Source organism: Ammospiza nelsoni, chromosome 6 (genome assembly GCF_027579445.1).
Source record: "Ammospiza nelsoni isolate bAmmNel1 chromosome 6, bAmmNel1.pri, whole genome shotgun sequence".
Lineage (NCBI taxonomy): Eukaryota > Metazoa > Chordata > Aves > Passeriformes > Passerellidae > Ammospiza > Ammospiza nelsoni.
Window position 1 is genome coordinate 27,820,345 of NC_080638.1, and position 15,563 is coordinate 27,835,907.

Below are 15,563 nucleotides of genomic sequence, written 5' to 3' on the forward strand. Positions count from 1 at the left end.
AGCATATTGCAGTCATTAAAACGCTGCTTTTGCTTTTAGGGTTGCTCGCCACATTGACATGCTGTCTATCTATAGCTTCAGTTTTCATCAGTGAAAGTAATGGTGTGTGGGTATTTAGGTTGCATATGTGTAGGGATTGCTGCAAGGCAGTTGTAATTGGCAGCAAGCCACTGTTTTGTCAATAACCACTGCTTGGTGTGAATTCTTTTATTCCACAGAGTGTGAGGTAGCCTGCCTGTTGGTAGTCAGTTGCCTCATATTTGCTCTGAGGTAAGGGAAGTACTTCAGAACAACTTGGTTTTTCTAAAGCAAGCCTGGCAAAACTATTCTTTTACTGCACTTTTACTTAGTTTTGAAAATCCAAGCAATAGCATGGAGCAGACTTAGTGAATAGTTAATGTCCGTGTAGAGATACTTTGAATGATAAGAAATTATTTAAAAAAACACTGGGGTTTCTTTTCTGCCATGTTGGTTCATGTCAGTTTGTTAATAACAGGCTTAATCTGCCAAAGATTTAGTGACTGAAGCAACCTTTGTAGACCACTACACAAGAAAATTATTTAACTGCAGTATATTAGGATGATGTTAATGGTGAAATTAGAGGTCAGTTCTTACTGGAGAACAGTTATATTTATGATGTAGTTATACAAAGGCTGTAATGCTGTACAACTGTATTACACAACTGCAGGGTGTTTTAGAGAGGACAGAGGTTTCCTCTGGTTTTTTTTGTCTTGCAAGAAGGATCTCTTTTTCCCTTTGGGTAACTGAAAAACTTCAAATTACAAAGTTATTCATACTTTGACACTTTATTGAATTTATTTGTAGTAATTCTTAGGAGTTTGGAGATTTAGAGTGCCCAAACCTTTCTTTTGCAGTATTTTCATGTGTCAGTCTGTTAGTAAAAAGATCTTCTAGACTTACTTTATTCTCAAAAAATGCTGTTCTATCCCAACTTAAATCTGAAAATACACAGATTACAGAAAAGATGGGCTTTTTTTAATTCATAAGAGCATGGAGAAAAGTTTAGATAACTTTGCATGTTAGAAGTAACACTCAGAAAATAATTATTGACAGCTTTATTTTGCTTTCATGATGATATTCATTTGCCTGGAGAGGGTCATTGAAGCAGATTTAGTTGAGAACTGTTTATTCCAAGGAATAAAAGATGTTTTAAGGACTCAGGGACCTTCCTTCAAAATAGGTGATGCGCATTGACAGATTTAATTTCTTTTGATCCAGAGCACGTTAGATTCCTTCGCTGGTTTTGCCTCCAGGGTAACTGATCTCTGAAATATGCTAAAATCTGTGCAGTGTGGAAAACTGCAAAGTTTCTGTTTTCTGGCTTGGAAGCACCTGTCATTGATGAATAAGTGTTACCACTGTCCTAGAACTGCTTTCAGGCATTGGCCAGCTTTTTGTTGTGTTTTTGTAATCTGTGTGAAAAAGTCAAGTTCTTTACTTGGAAAGAGAAAATTGACCTTATCCAAGAAATGGCAAAACTATCTTTATAAGGGCTGGAGGTTTTCAGAACATTTGTTCTCCTGTTTTATTCTGATCTGTTCACAGTGTTTTCATGCCCTATAATTGAGTTTAGAAGTATGTCAGCTTCCAAGGACAGCACTGAGAGTGTGACATTTTTCTTAACCAAACCAAACACATTAATATTTACAAATCAAGGCTGGGAAGTTGTGGGGTTTTTGTTTATTTGTTTGGGGGTTTTTGTTGTGTTGTATTTGGGGGGGGGGGTGGTTGGTGGGTTTTTTGTTTGTTTTGGGTTTTTGTGGTAGGCAGACTCTTAGTAGATAGTACTTGATAGGAACTGTCTTGCTTTTAGGCAGGGTAGTGATTTCTGCTGAGCTTAGATTTGAGAAGCAACTTGGGAACTGCTGCCTCTCAGACAATCCTCAAAAGAAGTGGAGTTCCTAGTGCTGTTGAGGGTGATACTTCCCACTCATACTCAATTCTTCTGACATTTTTGATAATAGAACTATGTAAAAGCTTGCATATATACCTAAGTAATTTGAATCCTGAGTTATTAGAGGACTTCAGAAATTAAGGACTGTTTTCTTTTGCAAGGTACTATGTGGGTTTTTCCCTTCTGCTTCTGTGGTCTGATAGTATGTTTAGTTTAATTAGGTGTGTTATAAAGGAAAAAAAAAGTTTGGGTTGTGGATACTTCAGTAGAAGTGCCTAACTGTGGGTGTACTTAGATGTTTAGGCTATGGGACAAACAAACTTTACTAATTCTTAAGTCTTACAGGCTTATGTACTCCTCCTCCTTTCCAAGGTCTTTTGAATTTCCTTCTTCAAAAATAAGAAATCTGTGGGATTTTTAATGCTCCATTAGTCTTGTTGTTCTAATTTAGTTGTCTTGTGTTTAGTCTTGATAGTTTGAGTGTTTTTCCTTTCTTGCCCTTCTTTTGGGGGGAAAAAGGCAAGTGGTTATCCTTCAAACCTCTGCCATAGTTTGCTAGATTAATTCCACAAGAAATCAGATTCCCCTTCTAACTCCTTCCCAGTGTAATTTAAAATGATGTACCAAAAAAAAAAAGTATCTTAGTACTTTTCAAAAAATGAGCAGCTTAGTGGTTTTTAATCTGGAAAAAGCCAATAAGGCAGGCTGTCTGCTTTTGTTATATTGCAAGGGTGCCAAATACATTACTTGGGCTATAAGAAAGTTGGTTTAAATATGCACTGTTCCATACCAGGTAAAGAAAGAGCTAGTTTAGACACTATTTCAACATTTTTACCTGATCTTAGATTGAAGATTTTGAGAGGACAGACTTCCTTGATTCATCTTCCCATAATTAGAGGAAGAGAAGTTTCTGTGACACTTAGGTTGCATGTAACTTCAGAAACTAAGGCCAGATGAAATTGCTTCAGTGCTTGAGAGCAACATTTTTATTCTTTGCAAAGTTGGTTATTGTATCAGAATTTTAAAACAGGATTTTGTGCAAATGCTTTATCTTCTCATGCATATACATGCATGGGTCATACCTCACTCTTGTCACCACCTGGCTTATGGTTACATTATCCAGAATAAAACAATATTTGGGTCTAGAAGTTTCAGTTTTACAGCAGGGCTTTTTAGTTCCAGATATCAAATAGAAATCCTGGCCTGCAAGTTTGTTAGGGTTTTTTGCCTCTTGATTTTCAAGAATTCTAAATTAGCAGAGCAGATGAGTCTTAATAATATTAATCTCTCAGGAGTAGTATTTTTGCTTTGAGCTTAATAATGGTTACTTAGTGTCCTTATGAGTTGCATCAAATTTTCTAGGTAGCTTCACTTAGAGTTTCAGATGTAAATATATACATTTGTAACTTGACTGCCAGCTTCCTGTTTTAATACTGCAGTGCTTCTCCATAAAGGGAATACTCCCAGCTCTGTGTTGTGATTCTTGTGTGTCCCAGCTCTTCCCCCTGAAGTATGTCCTCAGTCTACACAAGAAGGAAGCAGCTTCTTCCTCCACTTCTTTTTCCCTTTCTCAGTCCCAACTGTGGGTTCAACTGGGCTCAGCACCTCTTTAAAGGGATAGGGATGGATAATGTTAATGATAAAGTAGACACACATACATATATACTTCCAGTATATATGAAGCAATATTTACTCTCTATATAATATATTAGTGCTACAGTTGCATTAAATTTTACTTGAAATTGTTGTCATTAGCAAATAATTTTACTTTTAATAACACAAAGTTGACAATAATAATATAATTAAATTATACATAGTGTATAATATAATAAGTAATAAGGTATTATTTGAATACTATGTGATACATTGAGTAAATAAATTCTGACCTTTTCTTCCTGAGTTTTATTCTGGATATGAATTTCTGGCTTCATACATTAGCATTTTTTTCTTATGACAAGGAGCCAGGTTCTGATACACTAAAGAAGACTGGTGACTGTAGTTCTTTGACTGATCTGTCTGGCCCTCAAAGAATCCCATTATGAGCTGCCTGTACTGTTAGTCTTCAGTATCTAATGCATGGTATTTTGAATTCTGGTTAGGTTAGGATTCAGACCTAGTGGAAAATGCAGCAGAATTCAGTAGGATATTAGTATTTTGTAAGTATTCAAACAGCAGTTGAATTTAGCACTTGTCTGCATATGGCTTCAGGGTGCATTAACTAAAATTTTGGTGCTTTAAGGGCTCACTTGGCTTCTTACTTGAAAGCATAATGGCTTTAGTGTCTTAATGAGATACACAGCAAACTAAGGCTGCTTCTGAGCATTTCAAATATGACAGCTTAGCACGAGTTCATGTTGAGTAAAAGAGGAAAAAGGGTAAATGTCACCCTGATATTAGTAGGGAAGGAAGTTGTGCTGCTGCCTTCAGATAAGAAGTTGGATTGTTGTTAATAATGGCAGTTTCTTGGGGCTTCTTGAGTATTTCTAAAAGTGTAAGCTTGAAAATGACAGCTTATTTAGCAGACATATCTGGGAACATTTTAGAGGCCTTTTACAATATAACCAGGAGTTACGAGAGGTGGTGCAATTTTGGTAAAGGAGATTTGATAAAATAAAAATCTTATGTTGTATTTTGGTTTTGTCCCTTCTCTCCCACCCCAGTCCCATTGCTAGCAGTTATGAGAGCAATTCCCGTGTGGCATCTCCATTGGACCCAAATGGACAATTTAATGTAGTTATTAAAGAGGAGCCAGTAGATGACTATGACTATGAGTCAAATATTTGCACACAAGGAATAACTGTGAAACAGGAAGACACAGATGAAGAAACTGATGAATATTCCAACACTGATGATGACGATCCCATTGTACAAAAACACCTAATGAGACGCCGTGAAACAGATGGAACTGATGGAGAATTCACATCTAGGAAGCGTATGCTAACCAGTCCTTCAGGTGTTGCCAAAGCAAAAATGTTAAAACTGGATAGTGGTAAGATGCCTGTGGTCTATTTGGAGCCTTGTACAGTCACAAAGAGCACAGTGAAGATATCTGAGCTGCCTCAGACCATGCTTTCCTCTTGCAAGAAGGATAAATCCCCTTTGGGTGCGGTCCTGGATTCCATGCCCGTGTGTTTTGAAAATCACAAAGACTCTTGCTCAGGCACAGTCACTGGGCCTGAGGAGTTAGTTATGAAGAAAGAATCTCCTGGGAGTAAGATGTCACAGAAATACTGTTCAGTCAGAGAGGCCCAGTGGGCTCTATCCAAATTACCTAATTTTAATCTCAGGGGCTCAGTAAATTGTGATTATCCAGACAAAGAGGTCTGTGGCAGAAAAAGGCCTGGCATACTGAAGAATGCTATGTCCCTCAAAGGCTCTGGTAACAATCAAAGCACTCTATCATCAGCTACAAATAAAAGAGGAAGGCCCCGGAAACTGAAAATTTCCAAGGCTGGTCGACCACCTAAAGGTATAGGGAAAAATGTAGTAGCCAGCAAGAACGCTTCTCTGGGGCCTGGGAATATCCTTCCAGATGTTAAACCGGACCTTGAAGATGTTGATGGTGTTCTTTTCGTGTCCTTTGCATCAAAGGTAAAACCTCATTGTTGTGGAGTAAAATTCAAAAATTTGCTGTTCCATTGTAAAGCCTTTGTGCTTACAACTGAAGTTGTGTTTTCTTTTAAACTGAGTTTAGAGTTTTGTGACCTCTTTCCAAATCTGTTCTTCATAACATGGTGTTATTTCTTGCAGCTTAGGGAAAAGTAGAGGGATCTAGAGTTCTGTATAAAGGAATGCATACTTTTTTATGAAACAGTCTCATGTTTTGAATAATTTTTGTAATATTTGATGTGATCTACTTTGCATCTAAGTGTTTCAAGGTATCTTAACTTACTCAAGGCTCTTCATATATGTAGGAAGCTCTTGACATTAACACTGTTGATAGAGCTGGTGGAGAAGAGTCTCAGAATCTTCAGGCTCCCCTGTTGACTACAAGTGATCCAGGTACATTTTTCTCCTTTTTTTGTGAGTGGCTCTTTCCTGCAATAAGGGAATTTGTAAAGGCACACTGAAAAAATTAATAATTAGGTCAGGTTTTTTGCATGGCAAATGTTTTTTATATGTTCTCTTATTTTTTTGTGTAGATTGTCAAGCAAGAATACAAGTATTAGAAAAGGAGCTGATGGAAGAGCTGAAGACCTTGAGGCATAAACAAGTAATACATCCTAGCCTTCAGGAAGGTAAGTGGTCATGTACATACTGATAAGCCTGATTGGTCATTGCACTTAGTCATACTCAGTTGATGATTTCCTACTGGTGCCAACACTGTGCATTCCTGATATGGCTGGGCCCTGGATTCTCATCTGCACACGTTTTTGTTGCAAGCTAGAAAATGTGGAGGTGGCAAAAGGTGACTCCTGAATCTCCCAATAGGTGAGCAGGAGTCTGCATGTTTTGTGCCTCTTGCAGAAGTTGCTGAGCCTTTTGATGGTGCCTGTTTTGTAATGACCTAAACCTGGTTGAAAGCAGTTAGAGTTGGTTTTACTCCTTCATAAAAGTAGGCATTTCTTGGTGAGTAGAAGAGCTAGACATCCAGCAACACTTAACCAAGACTACTTTTACTGTGATTTGAGCCCTTATTTCTATGAGTCCCTATTTATCCACTTCACTAGCCATGTTAAAGGGCCAAGCAAGCTACTTGTAGTTTGTGATCTTCTGTTTATATACAGAGTTATTCTGAGGTAGGTGGAGGAAAAAACAAGGATCCACAGAGTGGAACTTCATGTTCTCTCTTCTTAGGATGATGAAAGACAACAGTAATGGTAGTCCTGAGACTAATGACGTTAACGTTGACAGCAGAGCAGGTGATGAAATTATTGATACACGTGGAAACATTGTACTGCATACTCCTGAGGTTGTGCCCTGAATGTTTCAAACACATAACTGTAACACTGTAGGGATTGAGTCTCCAAATACTGACCTTGGCTCTGATATGAGCTGTTCTGGGCCCTCACAGAGCTTCTGTGGTGAAGAACATTAGACTGTCTTGAATGGTTTATGCATGGTGTGTGATTAGAACTAGCAATGTTAAGCCATTTTAGGATTTTATTGTGGACCTCCTAGGTGTTACTTTTACCCAAAAAAGTATAAAATTACAGTGTGTTGGCAACCGTGTGGTACATTGGCAGCTATAGCACTTCTGAGAGCTTTTACTCATGAGATGATCCTGCAGCTGGGAACATGTGCAACCCGTGTGCTTTTTCTCCAGCTGAAGTCTGAGGTGCCTTCTGAAGGGCTTTGAGCAGTTCACAGATACTACAAAATGGACAAGAAATGTCAAGCATTAGGCTAAGAAAAAGACATCTGAAGAATTTGATTTTCTTGAGTGGTGATGACCATCATTTCCATCATGTTGGATGGTAATCTGCTGAGCTTGTTAAATAGTGAAATTGCAATTCAGCAATGATGGAGGTAAACCACAGCTTCTAAGTTTTAGAGGGAAAAGAAGACACAGGAAAACAATTTGCAGCAAGAGCATTACTACAATAGATGCAATCTGATTGGGCTGTGAAGTGAATTACACTATGAATACTCTGGTTGTTTGACTTCATTATCATTAACATTATCCATCCCTACCCCTTTAAAGAGGTGCTGAGCCCAGTTGAACCCACAGCTGGGACTGAGAAAGGGAAAAAGAAGTGGAGGAAGAAGCTGCTTCCTTCTTGTGTAGACTGAGGACATACTGCTGCATGTGGACAAGGAACCAGACTTTCTCCAGATTGCCTTCATCTTCCAAATAATTACAGATCTCTTGCCTTGCAGACTTGAGATCCTGGAAGGAACAGACGTAGCAGTTTTGATGTTAACTCTGTTTTGATTCTCAACAGTGTAGTTGAGAAGTTTAAGATTCTATTTGAGATTCACTGATGAAATGTTGGAGCTGTACCTGAACAATTGCTCTTGATCTGTGATGTTAATAACAGGCTGATGGAGGCTGTATAGATTTTAGAGACACCGGAATTGCAGGATGCTTCAGAAAGAAGGGAATCCAACTTTAATGTGTTAAAAGGAAAGTTCCTGCTGGAGCACTGCAGTGCTATGGGATGCTTCTTTTAACTGGGCTGATTTGAATCCCTGACTATATTCTTGAAAATTGAAGGCACTGTTGTCATGTTACCTATTTCAGGTTAATCAGCTGCAGCTGATGAAGATGAGAAAGTTCTTATAGTTCTTCTTTGCTACTGTTTGCTTACAGCAACTGAAATTTAGCAGTGCTCTGGAAGTGATAGAAATTTTGAGAAGTGGTTATTCACCTGTTGTGTGTGGTGATGTCTTTATTGACATAATGCTTAACTGTTACCATTTGTTCTCCTCTGGCCGCCTGCTCCTGGCTGCAGTCATTCCATTTTGCACTTCTTGGGCTCATCCTCTTGGGCTTTGTCTTGGGTGTTTTTTACTTTGTGATCCTAAACTGAAAAATAGATTTTCTGCATGTGTGATGTTCTTAGTTTTGTCTTAAGGGTAAAACAAAGATAGGCTTGCTTTTGCAGGTGGCAAAAAGGAGAGTAAAGAAAAATAAACTCTATACTCTTTAAATTTTATTTGAATAGAAAAAAAGAAATTAATGGCATCTTGACCCTTGTCAGTCGACATATTTTTATACAAAACACGAGACTGACTTACTTCTTGTTTTCCCTATGTAGATATGAAAATTACATCTCAGTAGACTGCCTGTGATAACAGTATCTGTTTAAATAACTGTGCTTGAGATTTGTTTCATGTCAATGGTTTTCAGGCTGCTAGTAATCTGGTCACTGTGTTTCCACTTGTGAGCATAAATGTGTACGGCCAGCACAAAGTTTCTGCTGTATGTGCAAATATAACTTTGTTTCTTGAGCCTTGTCAAGCCCTACATTCTCAGTTTCAAGGTGCATACATTTAATGTATTCATTTCAAACTTGTGGGCAACAGGAGCAACATTTGAAAGTTTCTATAGCTAAAAGTCAAAATAGAAGTTGTCAGCTCCCAACTGTGAGCTGAATTTTATTGTCAATGGTTTCTTGAATTCAGTATAACAATATTTCCTGAAAAGGTACAATATCAATTTTCCTAGCTTTTACTTTTCTCATCACTTCTGTATCTATATTATTTCTGCCATTGACAAAAATAGCTTTTATTACCAATTAAATCTTTCAATATGACTATTGGGAGTTGTTAATGAAGGAACATGTTGATGCTGCCACAAATGATTCAGTGCCTTTAACAACACAGATTGTTTAGTTTCTTTATAGCCGTTTTTCCCCATTTCAGGACCAGGTGGGTCCTGAAATCGCTGCCTAAACTCATATCACAGCAGTCAAACACACACACATTCTTCAGAGCTAAAATGTGGTTTCTTGTCTCTTATTGCTGGTTGAAGCTGATGTATGTGTGATGTATGTTCTTGCTCGAGTTTAGCTCAGTACAAAAGGGGATGTGTAAGTACTGCTGGCAGGCTTGGTAACTTAGGGATATGAAGTATCAGTCAGCTGGGTTGGCTTCAGAGAGTAACTCTAGCCTTCAAAGGTGTAAATGGTGCCGATTTATTCAGAAAAACAGATAGAGAGTTTTTTTATGAGAATTTTTACAGCACAGTGGTTAATAAATTTCTGTGAAAACTTCAGTAGCAGTCAAAAAATGATGAAAAGTAAAATTTCTTTAATTTATACCTGCTGTAAATCCAATGTAAGTAACTGTTATGGCAGGAATGCTTTTTTCAAGTCTCTTAAAATGGTGGGGAAATGCCAGAAAAGCCCATGGTCACTGAACGGTTAATCTTTTAGTGAATATCTTGATTTTCTTTTTTGTAACATCTTGCTTCCTTGAGACATTTACTGTTACTTATTTCTTGTAGTGGGACTGAAGTTGAATTCTGTGGACCCAACAATGAGCATTGATTTGAAATACTTGGGTGTTCAACTTCCTCTCTCGTATTCAAATTACTCTCTGTGGAGCTATCCAGGTACCAATCCCAATTCTCCAGGTGGGTGGAATATGAATTTGCTGTAATCTCAAGTGCCACCTTTTTATTATCAATGAGAAGGAGAGAATGGCTATTTAGTTCAACTTGGTATCTAAAGAGATGAAAATGATACTAAAATGACAAAATAGGAGAACTTCTGTAGATCATTTTGTGGTTACTGGGCAAGGAGTCCTGAGTAATTGTGGTTGAATTATTTTGAGGGTTCCCGTTTTGTGATGGTTGTGATCCAGTAATAGCATCTGTCTGTTTTATACTGACCTCTCAAATTGCTCAGAAAAAGATTAAGCAATCTGAATTTGTCTGATAGTGCTCACATAGCAAACAAAAAAAAGTTGTCTTTAACGGAGTTGAGTATCTGAATTTTCCAGAAGAAGGCCTTGAGATGCCACATGGGGCCTACCCTATAACTTCATGATAATTATTTATTACAAAAGTTGTGACTGATTGTTCTTTTAAAAATTTGCTTGGTATCCAAACAAGTGCATTTCTCATACTGTGAATCATACTGTGACTGTGGTTCTCGTACTGTTGGTAGGTACTGTAGTCAATAGTGACTGGATGGGCAAAGTGCAGCTTCTCTTCTACTTAACTGTTTCTCCCACTGTAGTATTCTGATTGCTTAATGTCTTTCTTAATCTACTGCTTTTAGGAGATGGTAGAGGCAGACATTGAATTTCAGATTGTTTACACTGCAGGAGAGGAAGATTCAGTTCAGAAGACCTCAGTCAATTTAGTGTCAAATGCAATTATTTCTAGCCTAAGAATATGTTAAATGGCCACACAGATCCCTGTTAGTACCTTTACATTCCATCTTAGCTCCCACAGTTGATGCTAACTTGACAGAGATGTAACTGCCTTTTGTGGTTATTCACTGGCCATGCCCCTAATAGATACTCATCTGAATTTGACAGAGCAGTGAACATTAAATGAAGTTTCTGCAGGTGTTATAAAAGCCATTGGCCCAGCTGAGAGGAGAGAATCAAATTACTTTTCTTGCTGTGTGAGGCTGTAGTATAAGCTCAAAACCTGCCCCTTCCATTTTAGCCTGCTAATTAGTTGATTGGCCCATTAGACTTTCAGAGCCAACTGTTTTTGCTCAATGCCAAGGAGACCAAAACAGAAAATAAAGGAAACACTTTATGTGTGAGCTTGTAGATGCTTGGCCATAGAGCAGAACTCTACAGGGAATTTGGCTTTCTCTTAAGTATTCTGTTAACTAAAAAAAAAAACAAAAAAAAAAAACAAAAAAAAACCAAACAAATAGAAAAAATTAGGTTGCTTCAAATATTTTGATTTTGCTACTGTTCACCTATCCCTGAAAAGGAAGAAGCAGAGTTTGCTAAGACACTGATGCAATTAAACTTGGTTCATAAACTGAGGCTAACTTTCTTCTTTTCCAGATACTGGATTTTCTTTTGTTTCCAGGACAGGAAAGACAAATGATTTCACAAAAATCAAAGGCTGGCGAGGGAAACTTCATGGTGCTTCTAGAAATGAAGGTAAAAAAACGTAAAAAGAGAGAGATCAATGTACATATTTACAACATGTGGCCATTTTCCTGACCTTTCATGGACCTTGCTGTTTGGTATTTGTGTCTTAGTAAGAGATGTATTTTTTTATATTGAGACTGTTGCGATTAAAGAATTTTTTAGTACTGGTTTCATAGTCAGAATAGAGATTAATGAGGGAAGAGAGAAACTTTGCTTTTGCTTTATTAAACTTCCTTTATATTGACCCATGAAATTTTTTGCAGCTTACTTTTAACTCTCCCATTCTGCTGAGAAGGTGAGTGATAGACTGGCTCGGCAGACACCTGGAGTCCAGCCAAGGCCGGCCCACCACAAATGCAGGTGTAAGATCTCCACAAAAACAATTGTGCAGGCTGCTGGTTGTATTTCAGAATGGATTATATTTGGTGTACCTATATTATATACTATACTTGTGGAAAGTGCATTTTTTAGAGCTGTATTTATGTATCCTACCATGTTTGATTATTATAAAATTTAACTTTAGGAGTTAAAAGTACTCTCCATTTATTTAGGTGGCAGTTCAGAAGGTTCATTGAAGAATCGCTCAGCGTTCTGTAGTGACAAGCTGGATGAGTACCTGGAAAATGAAGGGAAATTGATGGAAACAAGTATGGGATTCTCTTCTGACACTCCCACTTCTCCTGTGGTATATCAACTTCCCACTAAGAGCACTAGCTATGTTCGAACGCTCGACAGTGTTTTAAAGAAGCAGTCCACTGTAATTCCATCAACATCTTACACATTGAAGCCTGTTCCTCCATCATCTACCTCTAGGAAAACAAAGACTCAAACCAGACAGACATCTACAAACAGTAAAACAAAATCACCTTACAAACCTATTTTGCCTTCACCTTTTCCTCCAAAGCAGAAGCAGAACTTGCCAGTGTCTGGGGAGAAGTCTGCTAAGCCTGCTAGCAGTTTGAGTAACCAAGCAGAAAGTTTTGTGCTGCCAACTGTGGATGAAAATACATTACCAAAACAGATCAGTTTGCGTCAAGCACCACAGCATCACCAAGCACCTCGTCCACCAGGTTTGTCTAAATCTCAAGTGAAGTTAATGGACTTGGAAGACTGTGCTCTCTGGGATGGGAAACCACGGACCTATATTACAGAAGAGCGAGCAGACATCTCTTTGGTAACCCTGCTTACAGCTCAGGTACATCTGTAATAGTTTCTTTCTTATCTGTGCTATTGCTTTTCTTAATCTGTCCACTAAGAGATGTTGCATAGTGATGCAGAAAATAGGACTAAAGCTTCTAAGGATCATGATAAAGCATGAGATTCCTTTGTGGTGTGTCTTTGCAGCAAAACTTGAGGGGTCCTGAATTAGCAGTATGGGAAAAAGCTAATTGTGATAATAGTGTGTTGATACAAATTATTAATAATTTGAACTGTTTAAAATTCTCACTATTGAAATTTGAGTTAAAACAATTCTTATTCAGTAACTGCATTTCCTTGCTATTTTCATTTTGATGTTTTCAGTTGAGCTAACCACAAGAAAATCCTGGTCCTGTAACCTCGTTGTCCCATGATAACTTTTGCTTTTTTCACATCCTGCTTATTATCAGGATGGTTTTGCTGTCTCCAGTTGCCTCTCAAAAACCTTCAAATCGAAACTCTGTTCTGTGGGGATTTTGGGGTTTTTGTGGTATAGACAACAAGTTTTTGTACATAAACAATGTAGCTCAAGGCATTTTCTAAATGAACTTTGAATAGCAATTTTGCATAGACTTGATTGCATTTTACTAAAATATTCCTCTTTTGAAAGTTTGAAGTTTATGCTTCTTTAAAACTTTTTTTAGGCATCTCTTAAAAGCAAACCTATCCACAAGATAATAAGACGACGAGCACCTCCTTGCAACAATGATTTCTGCCGACTGGGTTGCATATGTGCCAGCCTGGCCCTGGAGAAACGTCAGCCCACCCACTGCCGCAGGCCAGACTGCATGTTTGGCTGTACCTGCCTCAAGAGAAGGGTCTTGCTGGTGAAGGGAGGATCAAAGCATAAGAAAATGATGAAAAAGGCTGTGCGTGGAAATCTTGTGCTGTTTGGAACACAAGGACAACAGCAAGAGGATGAAGATGGGGAAGAAGAGGGTGATGGGGAAGAAGAGATGAAGCAGAAGGATAGGAAGAAGAGAAAAAGGGTGGAATACAGTGAGTATTGGTGGAGATTACGTACAGCAAACCACAAACTTCATGGGCATTTTTTCTTAGGGTGTAGTAGTGATGCCATTTCTAAATCCTGCTTACTTACAGGAAACAATATCTTTTTTCTTTTTAATTCTTACTTATGTGATCAGCATTTTGGGCACTGTGTCGTTATTTATTGAATCAAATGGTTGGAGTTTCTTCTTGGTAGTTTAAACTCCTGTTCAACTCTCCAAATGTCTTTAAAAAGACTATGATGGATATGGGATAATTACTGCTGTCATTGTTGGTAATGTTCACTGTTACAGTGCAGTTATCTTTCCTTGTGAACAAGTCATTAGAGCTGCATTTTCAGTTGCTGTATATAGCTGGACTTCCTTGGAAGTATAGCTATTTGTGGTAATTTCAGATCTGGCCTAAGGTATGCTCAGAAAACCAAATTGGTAGAAACTGCCTGTGAATTTACATTTTCAGTTTTTTCCTAACAATATTTTTAGCAATAGCTAACACAAAATATTTTCTGGTGTTCTACTGGAATAAATTAATTCTTCCATATATTTCCAGTATACAGGCCTAGGTTTTTTTTTTTTTTTCCAGTAAGCAGCATCAGTGGAGGTCACTTATTTTCAGTGGTTTTTCAGATCTTCTATCACAGTAAAAGTGAGAAATGAGGATTAGTGTACATTTTTACTTTCATTTTTTTTTTCCTTGTAGACAAATCCCAGTCACTTTTGACTAGAATTTGATGTAAGAAAAGCATCCAGAAGGATTTTCTGGCAGTTTGGATTAGTGATTGCTGCATGGCTAGACCTCAAACTCAAACAAAAAATTCTGTTACTGCTGTGTTAGATGGTGTTTTATTTGTAAGTAATTTTTGTTTTTTCTTTTTTTTCAGCTATCTGTGATTCAGAGCCAGAACAACCTGTTAGGAATTGTCCATTGTGGGTGAGGGTGGAAGGTGAAGTAGATCCAGAGCCAATTTATGTCCCAACACCATCTGTTATTGAACCAGTTAAATCTATGGCACTGCCCAACCCAGAGGTCTGGCTTCCTAGTAAGAACAGATCTTCCAGTGGAACAAAACCAAGCAGAATGTACATTCCTAGACCCAATCCAGTGGTAAGAGAAAAAAAAAAAGATGCATGTTTTTCCTTGTACTGAAAACTGAAACAAATACTGCCAAAAGCCTCTGTACTAGACAATTTTAGAAAAGTTTGGGGTGAAAGCTTAGGACTGATTGCCTATAGGTGTGTTGATAAGCTAGGATGGATTGATTATATATACAATATTACTATGTTCATGTTCTGTTGAGAATTTATTATAGCAGTATCGAGATGGTGGAAGGTGATTATGATTCACTTATAGCCTCATTTAAAAATACAGTAATATATGCTATTTTTGTCAAAATTTAGTCCTGTTGTGTTTGTTAAAGTTAATAGCTACATAATGTAGCCTATCTAAATATGAATTACTTGCAAAAAATGTTGGGATACAGACACCAAGTGTTCAGTGTAGTTCTGGAGGGGTTTCTTTTGTTTTTTTGGGGTTTTTTTGTTTTTGTTTTTTTTTTTTTCTTTCTTGAGGTTTCACTGCCAGTGTTCTAAGAATCTGGCTTTGTGTCTCCCCTCACCTTAGTATCAGAGAAAAGCAACAACAGCAGTAGAGGAAAAACAGCTGTAGAGTGGAGTATAGTTATATCTGAAGAACAAGCATACCAGAGTAGCTATTTAATGTATACCAGATAATGTTAAACAATGCATGGTGCTTAGGATTTGTTGTTTCACTTAGAAGAATATCTGAATGGGTTTGAATCTCAGGGAGCTGGTGGTGGCTATGAGATGATACTGAGAAGGCAGATCTAGCTTTAAATGCTAGACTTTTCTTTTGACCCTTACTATTGAAGCATTTATTTTCAAGTTTTTTAGAAAGCAGAGCTGTTTCATGAATC

At 37.7% G+C, this 15,563-nt stretch overlaps 1 protein-coding gene across 1 annotated transcript in view; it reads left to right on the forward strand.

Annotated features, from left to right (window-relative positions):
• MGA (MAX dimerization protein MGA) overlaps positions 1–15,563 on the forward strand; it is a 58,701-nt gene that overhangs the window by 13,532 nt on the left and 29,606 nt on the right. The window contains exons 4-11 of the mRNA XM_059475449.1: positions 4,576–5,506; positions 5,830–5,917; positions 6,058–6,153; positions 9,807–9,914; positions 11,336–11,434; positions 11,977–12,620; positions 13,267–13,621; positions 14,511–14,734. Of these exons, the coding sequence (XP_059331432.1) occupies positions 4,576–5,506; positions 5,830–5,917; positions 6,058–6,153; positions 9,807–9,914; positions 11,336–11,434; positions 11,977–12,620; positions 13,267–13,621; positions 14,511–14,734 (2,545 nt within the window). The remainder of the gene's footprint in view (positions 1–4,575; positions 5,507–5,829; positions 5,918–6,057; positions 6,154–9,806; positions 9,915–11,335; positions 11,435–11,976; positions 12,621–13,266; positions 13,622–14,510; positions 14,735–15,563) is intronic.